The sequence below is a fragment of the Dermacentor albipictus genome, chromosome 6 (assembly GCF_038994185.2).
Source record: "Dermacentor albipictus isolate Rhodes 1998 colony chromosome 6, USDA_Dalb.pri_finalv2, whole genome shotgun sequence".
NCBI classification, from domain to species: Eukaryota; Metazoa; Arthropoda; class Arachnida; order Ixodida; family Ixodidae; genus Dermacentor; species Dermacentor albipictus.
Window position 1 is genome coordinate 98,501,987 of NC_091826.1, and position 17,572 is coordinate 98,519,558.

A 17,572-nucleotide genomic window follows, 5' to 3' on the forward strand; every position below is an offset into this window, starting at 1 on the left:
TTTCTGCGACGGAAGTTTTGTCCTGTCGTCAGCGTGTGCTCGCGAATGATAAGCGCGCTTTTCCAACGATCGACCAACGTGAGCAACAGCTTGATGTGGTCGCCGTGGTCCCGCTGTGGTAGGCAGGGCTACACTTAGTCATATAACTGAACCAGATGGCGTTTAGGGAACCCCCGCCTAAAGTGTACTGCTTCACTTTCGGTGCGCCATTGGGCAGCAGCGGCGATGAATCAATTGATGCCATCAAAGAAACCGTAGGGCCCGGAGGTCTTGAGACCCTCCAAAACCAGGGAGGAGCTGTCGCGTCCGCAGCAGCCGTTGTAAAACTAGTTTTACAACGGGTATTTAACTAGCGTATTTAAACTAGTTTAAATACGCGAGCATTTCCATGGCTCCTTCGTTCTGAATGGTGCCTCGGTCCCACTCACCCAAGTCGGACCACAAGACCTCTACGTTACCGCCTTCCGTGTCCCCCCATGCGTGGGAGACCCCACATTCGCGGCAGTCCTGTCTCTGTATGGAAAAGTTTTTGAAATTCAAGAATCACAGTTCAAAGAAAGACCACTAATCGGTAGCGGCATGAGGTTCATTCGCATGGAAATATCAAAGAGCATGTCAAATTTTATGTCAATACAAGACCATCGAATATAGCTCGACTGCCGAGGAATTTGGAAGGTGTTTCCACGGTGTGGGATGGAAAGACACCGAGGAAAGGCATGCCACAGGTCACGATGCGAAAGGTGCGAAGTCTTCGGTAACGAGACCACAAGTGCATGCCCCCTTGCTGCCGCTGTGCCGTGAACCAGGAGGTCACACCGGTCTACTGCTTGCCGAGATCCCATGCCGGGGAAGCCACAAACAATGACACCTCTGTCAGCAACGAAGAAAACGGCGACCAAGAAGAGAATGATGAGCTCTCCAAAGAAGCACTCAAAGACGACCGGTACCCCAATGTACAGGCTTCGTCTGAAGAGAACCACACCGCAACGAACGTTTCGAACCCATGTCTTTCTTGGAGGCTGCAGACAGCTCGGAAGATGAGCAGTTCCCACCATTCCCCTCTTCTGCGAAGAGCACTACCGAAGTCAGCGCAACAGAGTTAAGCTCAAGCGAAACGGCCCCTCCCCTACAACTTATAATCGGCGAGTCAGCGCGATTCACAGCCCATGAAGACGACTTGCGAGCCGCGAAGCTCCCTTACAGGCCGCGTCGTCCGGTAAGCCATGGCCACCGCCCCCAGGTCCGGGAAACGCCGACACCTGACGCCACGCTAGAGACTGTACTTGCCGAAGCCAGCGGCTTCCGCATGCCGCGAACAACGGGCTCGTCGTTAAAAGATCCAGTGTTTAAAGCTTCCGATCTACTCCTCCTGGCAGAAGCAATGGACACTGATAAGCAGTGAATAAAGAGAACTGGAGAAACAGAAACAGACTCGAGTAGCAACCATATAAAGAGAGCGAATCTGAAGTCCCGAAAACGTCTCGGGTTAAGGTCAGTCAACAGAGAGGTGCTGCACTGCGCGCGAGCGCGAGACGACGATGTCCTTTTCTTGTAAAAATTTTCATTACCGCACACGCCTTGATGCGTAAAACTTGAAGACCCGTTCTGCTGTCGATGCATTCTTTTTCTTTACAAACGCTGTGTCCTGTGACATAAGAGCAGTGCTTGTAAACTCTCGCTTTAGGAATGGAGCGCAGTGTACGCACGCGTTTAGACGGCCGCACATTAGCAGTGGATTTTCTGATGAACGCGTGACGGGCTAGGCCACTGGTGATATATGCACCCGCACTCTACTCCAATTGTCCTATCCGACGCGTGGGTGCAGTTGCACGATGATCTATTCGGACCAGCTTGGGAAACAGGCTGGTCAACAAGCAGGTTAGATAAATTTGTTTTGCCCCCTGAGCTTAGCTGCTATCTCGAAAGCTGCTAAATTATATCGTTCCCACGGGTACACCCCGCACTTCCGATCATCACCCTTTGTACATGCGTCTCGATCTAGGCGAGACCGCCATCCAGCGCAATTTTGGCGAATGGATGTCAATCTGCTTACAGATATCGAGAGCATCGCTGCTACAGGCGCTGCATTATTAGCTTTGTGCGACCGTGACGCTTCTGGGACGACTAGAAGGCGGCGTGGCGCCCGCTACTCACCCGAGCCGGACGCGTTCGAAAAACGCGAATCACTCGCTAATTACATGAAGTAATTAGGTAGATTTGAATCGTCCACAGTGCACATACGAATATGTTTGCAGCGCATGAGTATGCCTACCTGCTGAACACCAAGCATTACACTTAGACTATCGTCTAGAGCTGCCAGTCAGGCTGCCACCCAGGGTAATCCTTTGTCCTACCCAGCCGCCATCCGGTACATACGTGCGGGCTAGACATAGAAAAAAGGCTCTACCCGAATGCCTCAGGTTACGCTTCTGGATGGCGCTCGCAGCGGCCGCTCATCAGACATTTGCACAGTCTTTAAACAGCATGTCAGCGAGGTGTTTACAGCCGATGAAGGCAACTGGTGCACGAACGATTAGGGTGACAGACTGAGGGAATTCTGACGAGCCCTGCCCGAAGTATCAGCCAGTGTCCTATAGCACCTGTGCAAGCCAGCGACACTCGAGGAGCTTCGAGCAGTAGTAAAATACATGAATGGCTCAGCTGCGCCCGGCCCGACAGCATCCCAATCCAGTTTTACGTGCGATTGTTCCATGCCATGGAAGAAGCGCTTTTCTCCATGGATAATAAGTTCGTATCAGATGGCGTTCAGCCAGATTCTTTTCGCGATAGCCGTATCGTCCTCCTCCCCAAGTCAGGCAGCCAGGCCTCCAACCCATTCTCCTGGCGACCAATTACGCTCTTGGTACACGCGGACTACAATATTAGCCCCGAGAACGACCTAGAGGGGCGCTGCGAGCGCCGCTCGCGTAACGTCAGGGCACGGACTCGCGCCTGTCGTCTGCTGCAAATCGAGCTGTGTCCAGACGCCTTCTGCAGTGTTCCCGTTTGTTCACTCTCGGCCCCAGTGCTTGTATGCTTATCACGGGCCTCTCAAATATATATTTTACGATGTCTTTGTTCGCAAAAATGTAATCAAGCAGCTTATTTCCTAGACGACAAAACATTTCTCGAAGGCAACGCCTTAGTGCCACTCGAGGGAGCTCAGACCCGCCCATTACGGGTCTTTCATGCGCGGATCTACACTTTCCAGTGGTAGCCCACGTAAATAATAAAAGCATCGACGTAATAGCAGAGCACATAGAAATCTCGTTAAGGATTTCATGCCCACCATGGTGCAATGTGCATGTCACAATTAAACGCTGACTATATATGACTGCTGCAATATTTATCTTGGTTTTAACCCGCTAAAACATGTTTGCTCATGACAAATAGTTCCCGGTATCATATAGAATTTTTACATTTCTTCACAGAAACCCTCGGTAGTAACACGAGGACTTAAATACCACTGCAGTTTATATTCGGACGGCACCATTTTCGTTTTTAACTGGTTTTCAAATTTAGGCCGTTCTTCCCCGGTTAAATTTAGGTGGCGGTAAGTTGAAGCAAAGCTGAGTGAGGTTTACAGCTGTTTGCAGCACACAGAAAGGAATGTACCAATATTTATTCGCTTTCCGTGCTACACGTTCAACTCACTTAAGCAAATTACCGGTGCTTCTTGCTTGAGAAACAGACATGATTAATCAGTTTGGAGAACTTACACAGGAGGCTCCGGTCAAATGTTTGAGGGAAATATGCCTATTGGACCGGTTCGCTGCACCCAGCAAGAAGCCGAAGGTCCATTCATTAGTAGTGTTGCACATATTTAAGATATTGTTCGCCAGTGGAGATCAAATAAGTGTTCATGTGAGATTTCTGGTGTCTTGAAGAGACGGGTAAGCGAGGTTTTCTTTTATACACTGACGAAGCAAATAGTTTTCAGTCTGTGTAATCAAACAACGCAGGATCGAGACATGTTGTGGCAGGATGTACTTGCTTTTTTCATCTCAACGCAGCCTATGGTGCGCTGTAGTGCCTCGAGTATGCAATAGGCATTGTAATTGTAGCTGTAAAGAGCTACTATATGGTTTCATGTCGAAGTTGTACGGAACTGCTGGGTGTCGCGAACAAAGCGCGCCTCACCATTACGACAGTCGGTTGCATCCGTTAAGGGAGGTGTGTGCGATATCGTCGATAAAAGCTACTGAGGGTCACTACGACAAATTTCGTCGCTTGCATTTGATTACCTTTCGATCTTAAACATGTATTTTTCTTTCATGTTATTGCTGTTACGGTATTCGTGAAATAAATATATACTGTGCACGATGCGCTGTCATGCTAACCGCCAATGCGTTCCTGGGTGCCTAGTTCTGATAACGATGAAATTACCCAACTTTTTCACCCGAAATTCGCACCTGTCTCTTCCATTTAGGCCTTAATACAGTTGCCATATTAGATTAAAACAACTCACCAGACGGATAAGAAGTATGATGGAAGCTTCGCAGGGCCTGGTCGTAACATGGATTTTAATGTATTTCTTCCACGTAAAATGATATGTCTCCCATACTGAAGTATAAGGAAAATGTCAAGTGTTTAGAGGAGCATCCTAAATAACTTCGCGTGTTGCACTTGCAGGTGTTATTTTGAAGCAACATTTATGAACAGACAAGGCGCATATATGCATTGCAAGACCAGTAGACCCCTTCAGCACTACATAGGTTGCGATATCCAAGTCGCAAATTTTATTGACTCACGCGGTTTCAAAAAAAAAAAAAAACTGTGGTCCACACACGGCAACAGAAATAATCCTAAATACCCTCTGTAAGTACGGCTCAAGCCACCAATACCCCAAGCACGCACCAAGAAAGCAAGAGCGCGCGCGGCAGCTGTGCGAGCCGGAGCGAGCGGCGTCCTGGCCGTGACGTCACTCGCAAGAGGGCACCACTCCAAATTCTCACCGCTAAAGGTCACCTCAATGCTAGTGAAGAAAATTATTGCCCTTCCTGACATAATCGCCAGATGCATATGTGTAGCGTGTAATCATCCGGGCGCATATGCGTAGCGTGCCAGGCCAAACAATTTTTCATCTCTAGCATTCACAAGGGATGTTATACCTTCGCTACTAACACACAAGATGCTTTGTTTCGCTAGACCAAGTGAAAGCTTTCGATCGTGTTGAGTGTCGGTATCTATTTGGCGTGCTGTAAACTGGTCTGGAAACTGGTGCTGGAAGCTGGTTTTCACGCCAAATTAGAAGATAAGATCGGCCTTTGTTTTCGGGCTTACCGGCCAAACTGCTCGTCAATGGTTGCCTAAGCCATTCTTTTGCGGTCACACACGGCTTTAGGAAAGTTCGTTCACTGAGCCCTCACCTGTTCGTTGTATGTCTTGAGCCTTTGCTGCTCAGCATTTCACTTTGCCCAGCGATACGTGTTTTTCCCTTGCCAGGCCAAGGAAACATAAAGGTTTCTACGCATACGGACGACGCGCCCCTCTTTTGAAGAAACGAATACAGCTAGTATGTCTTCTTTGTTCAACGGTTGCTATGAATTATCCGGAGCCGTTTTGAATTAAGACAAAAGTAAGGCGATGGTAAGAACTTGAGTGGGTTGCAGGGATTAAATTCCTGGGGGTAGTTTTCCTCACGTCTAGGAAAGTGGCCTAGGAGACCTACCTGCTCAGACATGCGTAAGATGTCAGTGGCAGCAAAGTTCCCATTGTCGCTAGCCAAGAGCAGCTACATAAAATATGGCATTTGCGAGGCTTTTTACTACGTTGCACGCATAGCTCGCACACCACGCGAAGCTTCACAGACGCTAGCGGCACCCTGTGGTTCTTTCCTTCGGGAAGACAAAACGACATTGCGGGCACATCAGCTCCATCTGTTCCAACGAGCCAGGGTGGACTTAGCATCTCGAGTATCTCAATGATTAGCTCCGTCCTCGCATTGCCAGGTTTTCACGACCTCGTAAACAATCCTGAATACCAGGCAGGAAAGTTGTCAACTATTTCCTAGGAACATCCAGGTAGCTCTCTTTATCAGGAGTAAGAAGAGGACCTACGGTGGAACAGGCACCGCGATGTTATATATATGGATGCCGAAGTCTTCAATCAATTAGACCAACTTTGCCAAGTGTACAAGTAGTTTACAAACCGGCAACGGAGGTGTGCGAATTACTAGCAACAGAGCACTTGACACAAGAAAATATGCAGCGTTGCCGCCGCGTTGAAACCCGTTACTACGCCACTTACGCAAAAACATGTATGAACAGGCTTTCGGAGACATGATGAACCTAAGTGAAGACCAGTTCCTGCGGAAATGGTCGACAGGCTTTATAAAACTCCGCAATGGGGGCATTACTGTGCAGCCGTTGCCCTACTGACACCTTAATCCTGCCATACTTGTATGTATCATCGTAATGTGCCTTAGCTGTTGATGTAATGTGACATTGTTGTTCTTTGTTCTGCTCATCAAGCGCACCTAAATTTTTCTGATTAAACTTGTCGAAAAAAACTTATCGTCAACGTGCTAATCGACACTATCACCTTCATATGCACTTTTGCCCATTGACGGAGATGCATACTGTTGTGCTCGAGCTCCTTGGACGGTGTTTCAGCGATACGTGGGGTCGATACGCTGGCGCAAAGTGCCTTGGCACCCAAATCAAGTGCTGCTGTGCAGCTGGAACGTGCACCAGATTTACATGCGTCTACGTATGTACCGTATATCAGTATTTCATGGGGAAGGCTAAATGCCAACTGCCTTACCAAGTCCACACATCCAGTTACACACATTACATTAGCCACATCGGCATAAACACGTTGCTAATTTGTAAAAAAACGAGTTTTCTGCATCAACTGCGTACATTTTGCAAAATTTTTAAGTTTTGCAATAGCAGATTACAAGCACAGTAATGAGCGATATTTACAAACCGGGTATCTGTAGACAACGCGACTCACGACGTTGCCGTAATGAGGAACGCCGACAGTCGCTTGCAGGAGTCACACCTCAAAGCTGCAAGATATGAGGCAGTATCGTGTAAACATTCCGTGCATGAACGCCAATGCGCACAATGCTCGCAATGCTCACAATGCGCACAAACAGAGGACGGTTTAGGCCTGAGCTCATTCCGCTGTTTTGGCAATTTGGCAATGACTGCGATGGGACGGCGTGCGCACATGGGTTTTGAGGTTTTTGCAGGCAAGCGCACAGCGCTCTTCTCGCAACCGTCTAACCAGCCACGCGCGAAGGACGCATACCGCGATAGCACGGCAGCGGGATGACAGCGCCAATTGCGTGGACATGGTTTATGTGTCCGCATAATTTCTGTTGAAAATAAGAGTTGCAACGGAGAGGTGATTATTATTTATGTGCTTCTTTCATGTTGTGCGCGAAAGTTCATAATCGTTTTCACAAGAATGTAAACAGGGAAAACCGATTTGTGACATTACAAAGAATAATTTGGGGACAAGAACACTTTCGAGGTTAGTAAACAATATATGTTCGAGTAATATTCAGCTGCTCGTTAAAGACAGGGGATGGTATTTTTTAGGCCAAAGATTGTGCCATTACTACTGCAGAATTTTCGTTTGATATGCTAACGTAACAGTGGATTAGTACGCTGATTTCTTGCGACCAGGGTCCGCACATGTGATATGTAGCTAAGCTAGGAGCTCAGTAATCACGGTCCTTCTGATTGTACCTATACCTTTCAGGGGCTCATCCCATACACTCAAACTTCGAAACGTAACGCCACTGAACCATTGATCCATGACGAGGGTACCACGGAGCCCAATCACCATGAACTGAAACCACAAATAGCAAAACTCCAAGCCGATGCGGAAATATCGCTACGTACGGCGAAAAACGAACTCACCATTCTGGCTGAATCTGCAGAATTGGTCACGTTTCAGTCAACGGACGGCGAGTGCTTTCCAAGCGACGGATACAATCCCAATGTCGACATTTCGCTGGCCTTTAAGGATCCTTTCAACTTGAACAAGAAGTACTCCCACGAGCCCTTGCATGTAAGTGCAGATTTCGTATTGCTGAACGAAGATTATTCTTGCAGGCAGTCGAAGTTTCTACACCTATTTAGCATCGTAGTTTTTTTGGCCACCACAAAGTGTGTTACCGCGCTTTGGAGATAGTTAGCTCAGATCCATGTATACAATCAACCTATTCAAATGCGCGTGAAATGCACTTTGGAATCAATCGCTCGACCAATTTTAACTGTAATTATTGCATTTAAGAGAGGAAGCGAAATTCTATTCATTCTGTTAAAACTGATGTCCGGCTTGACATGTTTTCAATATGGCCAAATTGTTGTCTTTCAAAACAATCGAAGCGTGCAAAACTATAAATATCTGTAGCTGGACAGCAAGCAGATGTCGCTGTTCTGTAAACACCGACTGTTAAGCTGAAATGAAAACTTTTTCTATTAGTTTAAAATTTACATCAAACAGATACTTTCATTGGAAACATTTTCCTAAATTCTATCTCACAAAGCAGCTGTGTCATGCAAGTCGGTGGGTAACACAATATTTTTTATGGTTTAGATATATTATTTAAAAGGTCAAGTAGTCGCGCGGTAATTTTTTGCATTTCGTGTGCTTTAATTCACGCGTGGAAAAACATTTATAGGGTGCGTATTGAATATCAGAACGCAGGACCGGCAGTTTTTCAGCATGACTGGGTACTTTCTCAATAATACTTTTACTCTAATTACAATATATGAGACGATGATTACAAATAAATAATCATTTACGCATGATACACTAGTTTGACTTGCTGCAAGCGATGGCAAACAGAGTGACTTCTGTTCTTGTACGTGGCACTTGCATATTTCTTTAAATGTGGTACAAATTACTAGGTACGCGTGGTATTTTTGCTGTTTTTTGTTGATTGTTCATAAGGACTCCCGTCCGTAACGTCTGTGGCCCCGAAGGCATAATAAAAAAAATAAATACAGGGCTTAGGCATGTGAATCCCAAGAACATAAATATAAGTATGGCACTTCGCACACTGTGGTTAGGTGGATGAACTCCTTCCGTTCGGTGTAGTATGCATCGAACCGCGTGCGGGGAGCATTGCAGTAAGTCCTTTTTATTTCTTTTATTTATTTACATTTAAGCATACTGCAGCCCCGTAAGGCCTAGTGCGGTAGTGGGTACGTACAAAGGACACTATGAGAGGGACATATATATATATATATATATATATATATATATATATATATATATATATATATATATATATATATATATATATATATATATATATAATATATAATATATATGTATATATATGAACAGAGAAATCCATCAAGATTGAACAAGTTCAGCAAGATAAATTACGCAAACACGTGTTTGCTGTCGCTAAGTATAGACACATTGTTATCGAATGGCACACAACGAACACCGCCGCCTAAATGAGTTCGAGTTCTGTTGGCCGGCGAAGAAAGCTGAATTTGGAGATGTTGGTCTTGGAGTGTATAGGTGTACAGTTAAATTCAGGGTGAATTCGAGGTCACAATTCCTTAATGAAATTGAAGTTCTTGGTCCTCGCATATATGGGTGTAAAGGTAAATTCATGGTGAATTAGAGTTTAGAATTCCCTAATAAACATTGACAACCTGTTTGCAAGGTGATAGGAAGAATTGACGATACATTGTAATGTATCTAAATACTGGGTACCCGATGTTGTCCTCTGCGTTACGCTATATCAACCAGTTTTCCTGAGCCTTCGCGAGAACTATTTAAAATACATCTTCCTGAATGGCCAGATCGCGTCACTCACAAAAAAAAAAAAAAAATGGGCAACACACTATTGACTAAATAATCTACTTCGCAGAAAAACTATCAGCTGAACTACCCACATTGAGGCGAACACAGAAGTTTGTCATGTAACTTCCGAAAATAGCCTTATAAAGTTCTTTCTTTGCTAACAAATTTTTTAAAATTATGAACCCCTTACAACTTTTGCTACACGCGCACTTGTATTCTAGGAAATTTTTATCTTATGTATTTGTCCTTTTCAGTATTGTTGCTCGCTTGCTGGTATCGCCGATCCCTTTGTAGAGAAGTGACGGTAGCATGAGCTTGTGTCAAACCGATCTGATGAACAGCTTTTAGCGATAGACCTCTTTGACAGATTGGTTGGAACCCCTTGTAAAGTAAGTAAACTAGCATTTCTTCGTTTCACAGATTATGCACAAAACAAAGCGCTTCACCGGAACTGTCCAAGAAACATTTATTGTTGATGAAGGCTTGGGAAACAACACGATCGCTACCATCACGCCTCTATCCACTGGAAGAGACTCCCTCACGGGCTGGCTTGTTGACCCCACGGGAAAGAGGTGTCAGAGCTGTCTGGAAACTGAAAACGACGAGGACAAACTACTTACCATACCAAGCCCAGCCATGGTATGACTTTACTCTTAGAAGCTAGGATTCGTATAATAAGCAGATAAGTTTTGTTTGAATATGTTTTTTGTCAAGAGACATGATAAAAATTTTGACGTACCAGTCCACGTTCGATTAGCATTTCAGTTCATATATGTCTGTTTGAAAGTCTGTCCTCAGCTGACCTTCTAGTTTGGTTGGTATCACTCACGCCGTTTAGTGCGCATTTATGAATGCCGTATTAATGGAATACTGTGCAACCCGAAGAGCTTGACATAGCTCGAGGCAGTCTGAATTTTGCTCTCGCATCTGCTAATAGGAAGTTCACAGCAACACAGATCATCAGAGTCTCTCAGGTTTGAAAATGTGAGCTGTAGCGAAGAAGAGGTATGGCATAGTTAGGCAATCCTCTCCAGCGCTGTGCTCGGGAAACGCTGCTCGTGCTGAGAGTTCGTACCCTGGCCTAACTGCCGCCAGCTAACAAACATGTTTAGAAATGGTGGAGTTTGTTTAGGCCTACAGCGTCAATCCTGGAACTTCGATCCCGTACCCTACGCTCACTCATGCCTGAAGAGACATCCAAGCCAGCACCTCCTCTGTCGGTCATGTGCTGCGTTGTACTTCACCGAAGGTATCCTGTCATTCTGACAGGCACGGACGACACCGACATCGAGAACTGGCTGACGACATATGATAGAGTAAGCGCCCAAAACAAATGAGACCTTTTCTCTAAGCTGAACAACATGCTCTTCCCTCTTGCGGTTCTCGCCAGTCTGTGACAAGTGCCGTGAGACTGCTTTTCCGACGTAGTTCTCGTTCAAGACCTCTTTAGGGGCTTTGTTCGGGCGCCCTGCTGTGCTCGAGCTGCCGGTGGAATCGCAATTTCGAGAACGTGTACAGCAGCAAGGTGAATCATTTGCTGGGTGGGTACATTTAGGATGCAATGGACTTGTGTAAGAATGTCGACGCGACCATGTCGGAGTCCGACTAAATCAGAAATTTGATAAAGAGGATAGAGGACGATGCATACAACATGCTAGCTGCCCGAAAACTTCAGTCATTGACCAATGTTGTCACTCTATGCCAAAGCTACGAGGAGCTACGCAGGCAGGGCTCGTTGCCACGTCGCCCTTCCTCGTTCGACGATCTCGTTGCTAGTTTAGCTACCATCTCCGTTGCTTAAATGAAGGCGTTCGTTCAGGTGCAAGTTGCACAACAGCTCTCCTTGATATTATTGGCCCAGCCTACTTATCTACAACAGCCTGCATTGTTTTTTATGCCTCCGCTCCATCGTACAATCGAGCAGGTAATCGCCCATATCTTGCCAGACCAGTGCCCACATCTTCTTTCGGCTGTTTAACTAGGCTATACGAGGACCTCGTTGGCCATCCGAAGTGGTCGCGTCGACTGCACCACTTCGCTACGCCGAAGTCGTCGGGAGGACCCGACCACCCTCTCCCCGTAGGCCTCTCCAATTTGCCGAACTCTTGCCTAGGCCTACACTGCAGCGTTATCCTCGGTTAACGCTATTCTCGGCTGGGATTTTCTCTCGCAACACAATACCAATATTTGTAGCACACACGTCGAACTAGAACTAGGCGTTCGCATAGCTCAGTCGTTTGCTGACGTCTCTGCCAATTTTACTCTAATACGATCCCCAAAACCTACCGAGGTGCACACAGAAAACAGCGCTGTTTGCCTCACCTGTTTTCTCGCCCAACGCGAAGGCCTTTCTTAAATGTAGTGGCCTATCAAAGTCGTACGCTTCTGAAAACAGAGACAAATCAACGGTGACAGAAAGGAGTGCCTAGCCATCTCAGCTGGGCTCTCGCAAAGTTCAATCCCTATTTTGGTGGCTGTCCATTTGATGTATTCACGTAGCACCATACACTATGCTGGCTGCCCACCTTGAAAGCTCCCTCAAGCGAATATGCCCGATGGGCACTTCGCCTCAAGGACTACGATATCCGCGTGCTGTACCTCAGCGGACGCCAGCATACTGACAGTGGCGGGCTCTCACTTTTTTTCTTATCCGACATTGCCTGCTTCTTCCCTTACCACCTTGCAGTTTCTTCGCTCAAGCTTATCAGCATCGCGTCTGAGCAGCGCGAGGACCATTGCATTGTCTCTCTTATAAACTACTTTCTCGGCCATAAGCGATAGCAAACACACGCACGTTGCCTCTTCAAGGTCACGATTTCGCTATTTGCGACAAACGGTCTCACCGGCGTACTTACAACCCTGACCGGCGCCAGTGGATATAAGTAGTACACCGACCGCAGACCGCGTGCACCACCGATTTATTTCGGGCCCAGTGAATGTTGCTTCATCATCATCATCATCCGTTCGGATACATGGGCAGCATTCCACGCCGATTCACAGTGTGCACACTCGGGAGTTTTCAAAACTTATCTGCGCCTACCACAGCGGTACTATTGGCAAGGGATCTACAACTACGTTCGCAAGCTAGTTCGCGTTTGCCCCGATGCTCAGCGCCGGAAATCTCCACCTCTCCTCTCGCCAGCCAGTCTGCAGCCTCTACCTTGCCCTACCCGGCCTTTTGAGCGCGTCGACATTGATTTGTATGGGGCGCTTCCTCTGACATCGCCTTCAAACCACTCGGCCATTGTGGCAGTTCAGCACATCTTGCCATATGCAGAATCCGTCGCCCTCCCGGCCGCTACAGCGCGCGGGTGTGATGTTCCCTCCTTCCTGCTTCTTCGATTCATCCTGCGCCATGCGCCACCTGAGAAACTACTTAGTAATCTCGGACGTGTGTTCCTATCCGAAGTGGTTGAATCCATTCTTAAAGAGTGCCACCATGTTCATAGCACAGCTACGGCGTACCATCCTCAAACCGATGGCCTTGCAGAACGCTTCAACAGTACGCTCGGTGACCTGCTTGCAATGTACGTCGCCTCCCACGACAGAAATTGGGACGTCATTCTGCCCTTCCTAACCTACTCTACAACATTACTACTCAGAGCACCACTGACTTTCCACCCTATTTCTTTGTGTAGTATCGGCCACCGTCGCACGCCATCCACACAATTCTACCGTACCCTCCGGATGTATCTGAATGTGCGCGCATTTCCGCAGTGCAAAGACATACTGAAGAGTGCCGCGATCTCGCACGTGCCTCAGAAGAGCACCACGATCATGACTTCCAGAAGAGCACTTGTAGTGGTACCACTTCTGCACCAACCTTCCTTGCTAGAGCTCTTTATTGGCTCTCCATTCCTTCCACTGCACCTGGGCTCTCTTCAAAACTACTTCTCAAGTATAAAGGGCCCTACCTTATCGTAGAACGTGCACCCCCGTTAATTACGTGATCGAACGAGTTGAACAGCCTTCCCACATGCGCCGTCGCGGACGAAACATTTCGAAAGCAGAGCGTCTCAAGCCGTACTATGATTGACTCAAAGGGAGGCTGGATGACTTCTTTTACGTTCCCTCGGTAATTGTAGTGAATAGGTGGTGCCATAGTCGGTAATCCTCTCCAGCGCGTTCTAATTGCTCACTCACTCCGGCGCTTTGCTCGGGAAACAGCGCTCGTGCTAAAGTCCCTGCCCTGCTCGGACGGTCGGCCCAACCACTTGTGGCTAATACGCACATTTACATATTTTTTTTCAACTCGTATTTCATTATAGTTCCAATTAAATGCCCTAGAAAGTTATCGAGGAATTAGTAAAGAGGAGTAGTGGATTACCCGATCCTTACGTTGGAAGTTGTTATAATCTCACTTTCTGTACATAAATAAAGCAGCATACGTAGTTTTGTATTTCACATAACAACTTTCAATGAAATAAATATATCTTCAAACTATTTACAGTTACTTTCATTAATCATCACGTGAAAGTTTTTGTAGAGTTTCTCCTTGGGTAACACTTTCCGATGTAAGCAACCAAATAACTTCTTTTTGTTCATGTAGATGATGCTATATATAGTTAAACCATTTATATACCTTCTAATTTTTAGCTCGTAGCCTATTTTTTACCGCTGTTGACGCAGCTACTCCGCCTTATTGTCGTTTCGGGTGTGCAGCCTTTCACTGATTAGGGAACTGACCATTTATTTATTGTTGTTTCCTTCAGTAACGATTGAATGCTGATTTGTGAACCCGGTATCCTCCAAGGCAACTTCATGTTCAGTGCACCGGCGTTTCTACTTGCAATGACTACCTTCAATTAAGCAAAAGAATGCGGCATGGTTATTTAGGTAAAGAGATGCAGCAGATCCTACCTTGCCCTGTTGGAATCTATATACCGTGAAGCTTTCCGTGAGTGCAGTGCTCTAAAAAACTAGGCGAGACAAGAGACTACACTCTAAGAAAAAAGGACTAAAAGGGGTAGGGAGGTTAGTCTTTTTGGGGAATAACTGATTTGTCACAAACATTAGTCCTTTTGGGGACTAATTGACATGGGATGAACTGTTACTCCCGATGCGTTTACTCCTTCGAGGACTAACAGTTGCCCTTTTCCGATGCTCCTCAAGGGAGTAACGGTAATTGTTTTCAATGCTCCGCTAAGGTGGAATTGATGAAATTAGGCATTTATACCCAAATAAAAAAATTAATGAGCTGAAAAAAAGGAAAAGAAACATGCCCGAAGGTAGGATTTGAACACACATCCTCTCGTTCACAAGTCAGGCACTCCAACCACCACTTCACCATGGTGTTTTCTTTTTTGTCTTTATTGCCGGATTACACATACACAAACAATACACAAAAAAGCAAACATGTCAACAAGGATTTTGCTGGCACGACATGTTAAAATTTTTTCAATGCTGCAAGCTTATCTAACATGTCTATAAATGTTGGTTGTTCAGGGAGCGCCCGATGGACATCCCTGAACCGTACTACACATTCAATGAAGTGATCACGTGTATGTCGCGAATTGACATCAGCATTGTTGAACTGCGTTCTTGCTTTCCACAAACTCTGGAGGCCCAGGAGCATTATAGCGTCATACGGAAAAGCCCCCGTTTCTACCGGTAAGAATCTTATTCCACGTGGATCTAAAGGTAACTCTTTCTTTAAACTTCTTTGTAGCACATCCCAGAAAAACATGGGGTCCCAGCAACCTAGAAACGCATGCTCTATCGTTTGAGGTTTCTTGCACAAGAAGCAGTTAATGGACCACGGGACAAAAATACCCCTGTTATACATCCATATTTTAACTGATAATGTGTTAGTGTGTAATTTAAAGAAAAATGTTTTTACCGAAGGGTGTACTGGCATTCTTTTAACCCTTTTTGAGGACATCTCCTGGGCCTCCACGGTTTGACATACGTTAAGTCGGTACAAGAAGCATATATAGTGTCAATAAGGTCCTTATACAGTTTTTTCCTAGTAATATTAGCGAGGTACTGCACAGAAAACCGCACATGCAACATTCTGTACGCAAGCAAGACTTCTCCCAGGTAACCTTTAACGGCACCAAGCATTGCTTCACACGAGCATACAACAAATCCTAGAAGGTGACGACATAAAAGCACTTGCATGACTGTGCGAATGAACACATCATTCTGATCGCGAAGGTGCGTAAAGCACGACACAACTTGTCGCACAAATAAATGTGCCAACCTAAGGCCCCGTTTCTTTACTGGCAAGAACAAGTGTGTGCGGCTGGTCCTTTCCGAAGTCGATGCCCATATGAAAACGGCGAAGATACGGTGAATTTTTTGGATGTTGTTCCGCGAAGCTCACAGCACATTCATGACATACCATATCTTGGACATAAGAAATAGGTTACAAACTGTGGCGCGCGGGGACATTGACAGCTGTCGCCCCTGCCACGCGTTAGCCTTATCCTTTGTTCTCACCCCTTGTTCATTCCAGTACGGCTCAGGGTCGCGATAAGAGTCGAGAGGCACGCCTAGGTAGGTTGTTGCAGTGGTTGAGCACCGAAGTCTAGCGAAGTAGTCTGGCGTTTCTTCCCAATCACCATGCCAAAACGCATAACTCTTCTCCCAGTTTATTTGCGCCATGGTGCACTTGCAGAAGGATCAACTACCGCAACCGCCTCACAAATACTATTTCTATTTGAACAGAATATGGCGATGTCCTCGGCATACGCCAATATTTTCACCTGTGTTGACTTTAACCTGAAGCCAGTTATTCGTTCATTGTCAAGGATGGCCTTGCACAAAGGTTCAAGGCAAGCCGCGAATAGCAGGGGCGACAGCGGACGTCCCCTCCTGACAGAAGACAGCACTTGCACGCTGTCTGTCAGGTCCCCGTTAACAATCACCCGAGTTGAGCAGTTAGCACACGCCATCCTGACACCGTCTGTTATTACGCTTCCTACGTTAGAGTGCTCTAATATGGCGAAGAGAACATCGTGGGAAACACGGTCGAAGGCTTTAGCGAGATCTAGTTACATCATAGCCACTCGATCCCCAAATACATCGCAACAGTCTAGCACACTTCGAGCTACGTGTATGTTGGTGGCGATGCTTCTACCCTTTATAACACAGGTCTGATGCGTGCCGACCAGCCTCGTTATCACACCCTGCAATCGTTTGGCCAACACGTTCATAAATATCTTATAGTCGACGTTGGTAAGGCTTATCAGGCGATAAGGCCCCACCAACTGACGTTTTTCAGGTGCCTCAGTTTTTTGGATCAGAACAATGTGCGAAGTTGTGAAGGAGAGTGGTATCCGTTTTTGCTGATTCGACTCAGCGATAACTTTGAATAGAATCTGGGCTATAATTGGTTTGAATGTTTTATAATATGCTACCCCTAGGCAGTCAGGGCCCGGGTGCTTTTTCAACAGGTAGTGAATCTATTGCATCCTCTATTTCTTTCATGGAAATTGGCTGTTCCAGACGCGTTGTTTCTTCTTCATTCAGCTTTACACTAACGACAGAAATTCCGCTTTAAAGCCCCCTATAATTGTGCGTGGTTGACCGATAAATTCTTTGAAATGATCAGCGACGACGGGTTTCATTACGTTGCGGTCCTCCGAAACGTCATTCCCGCTTCTTATTTGCCGTATTTCCTTATTGCAAGCGTATCGTTTTTCGTCCGATAACGCGCGTTCTTTGGGCATTTCACCGGCCCACAGCTTCTCGGCTCGTGCACGAATAACCGCCGCTCTGTACTTTTCTGCATCAATTCACTCCAACTCAATTTTTATGTTCCTTAATTCGTTGGTGTACGTACCTG

The 17,572-nt window shown here is 46.2% G+C and overlaps 1 protein-coding gene across 4 annotated transcripts in view; it reads left to right on the forward strand.

Annotated features, from left to right (window-relative positions):
- The window catches only part of LOC139061301 (calcium-activated chloride channel regulator 1-like), a 228,341-nt gene that overhangs the window by 127,084 nt on the left and 83,685 nt on the right, over positions 1-17,572 (forward strand). For all 4 annotated transcript variants that reach the window (XM_070541077.1, XM_070541078.1, XM_070541079.1 and 1 more), the window contains 2 exons: positions 7,714-8,025; positions 10,204-10,422. In XM_070541077.1, coding sequence (XP_070397178.1) covers positions 7,714-8,025; positions 10,204-10,422 — 531 coding nt within the window. The remainder of the gene's footprint in view (positions 1-7,713; positions 8,026-10,203; positions 10,423-17,572) is intronic.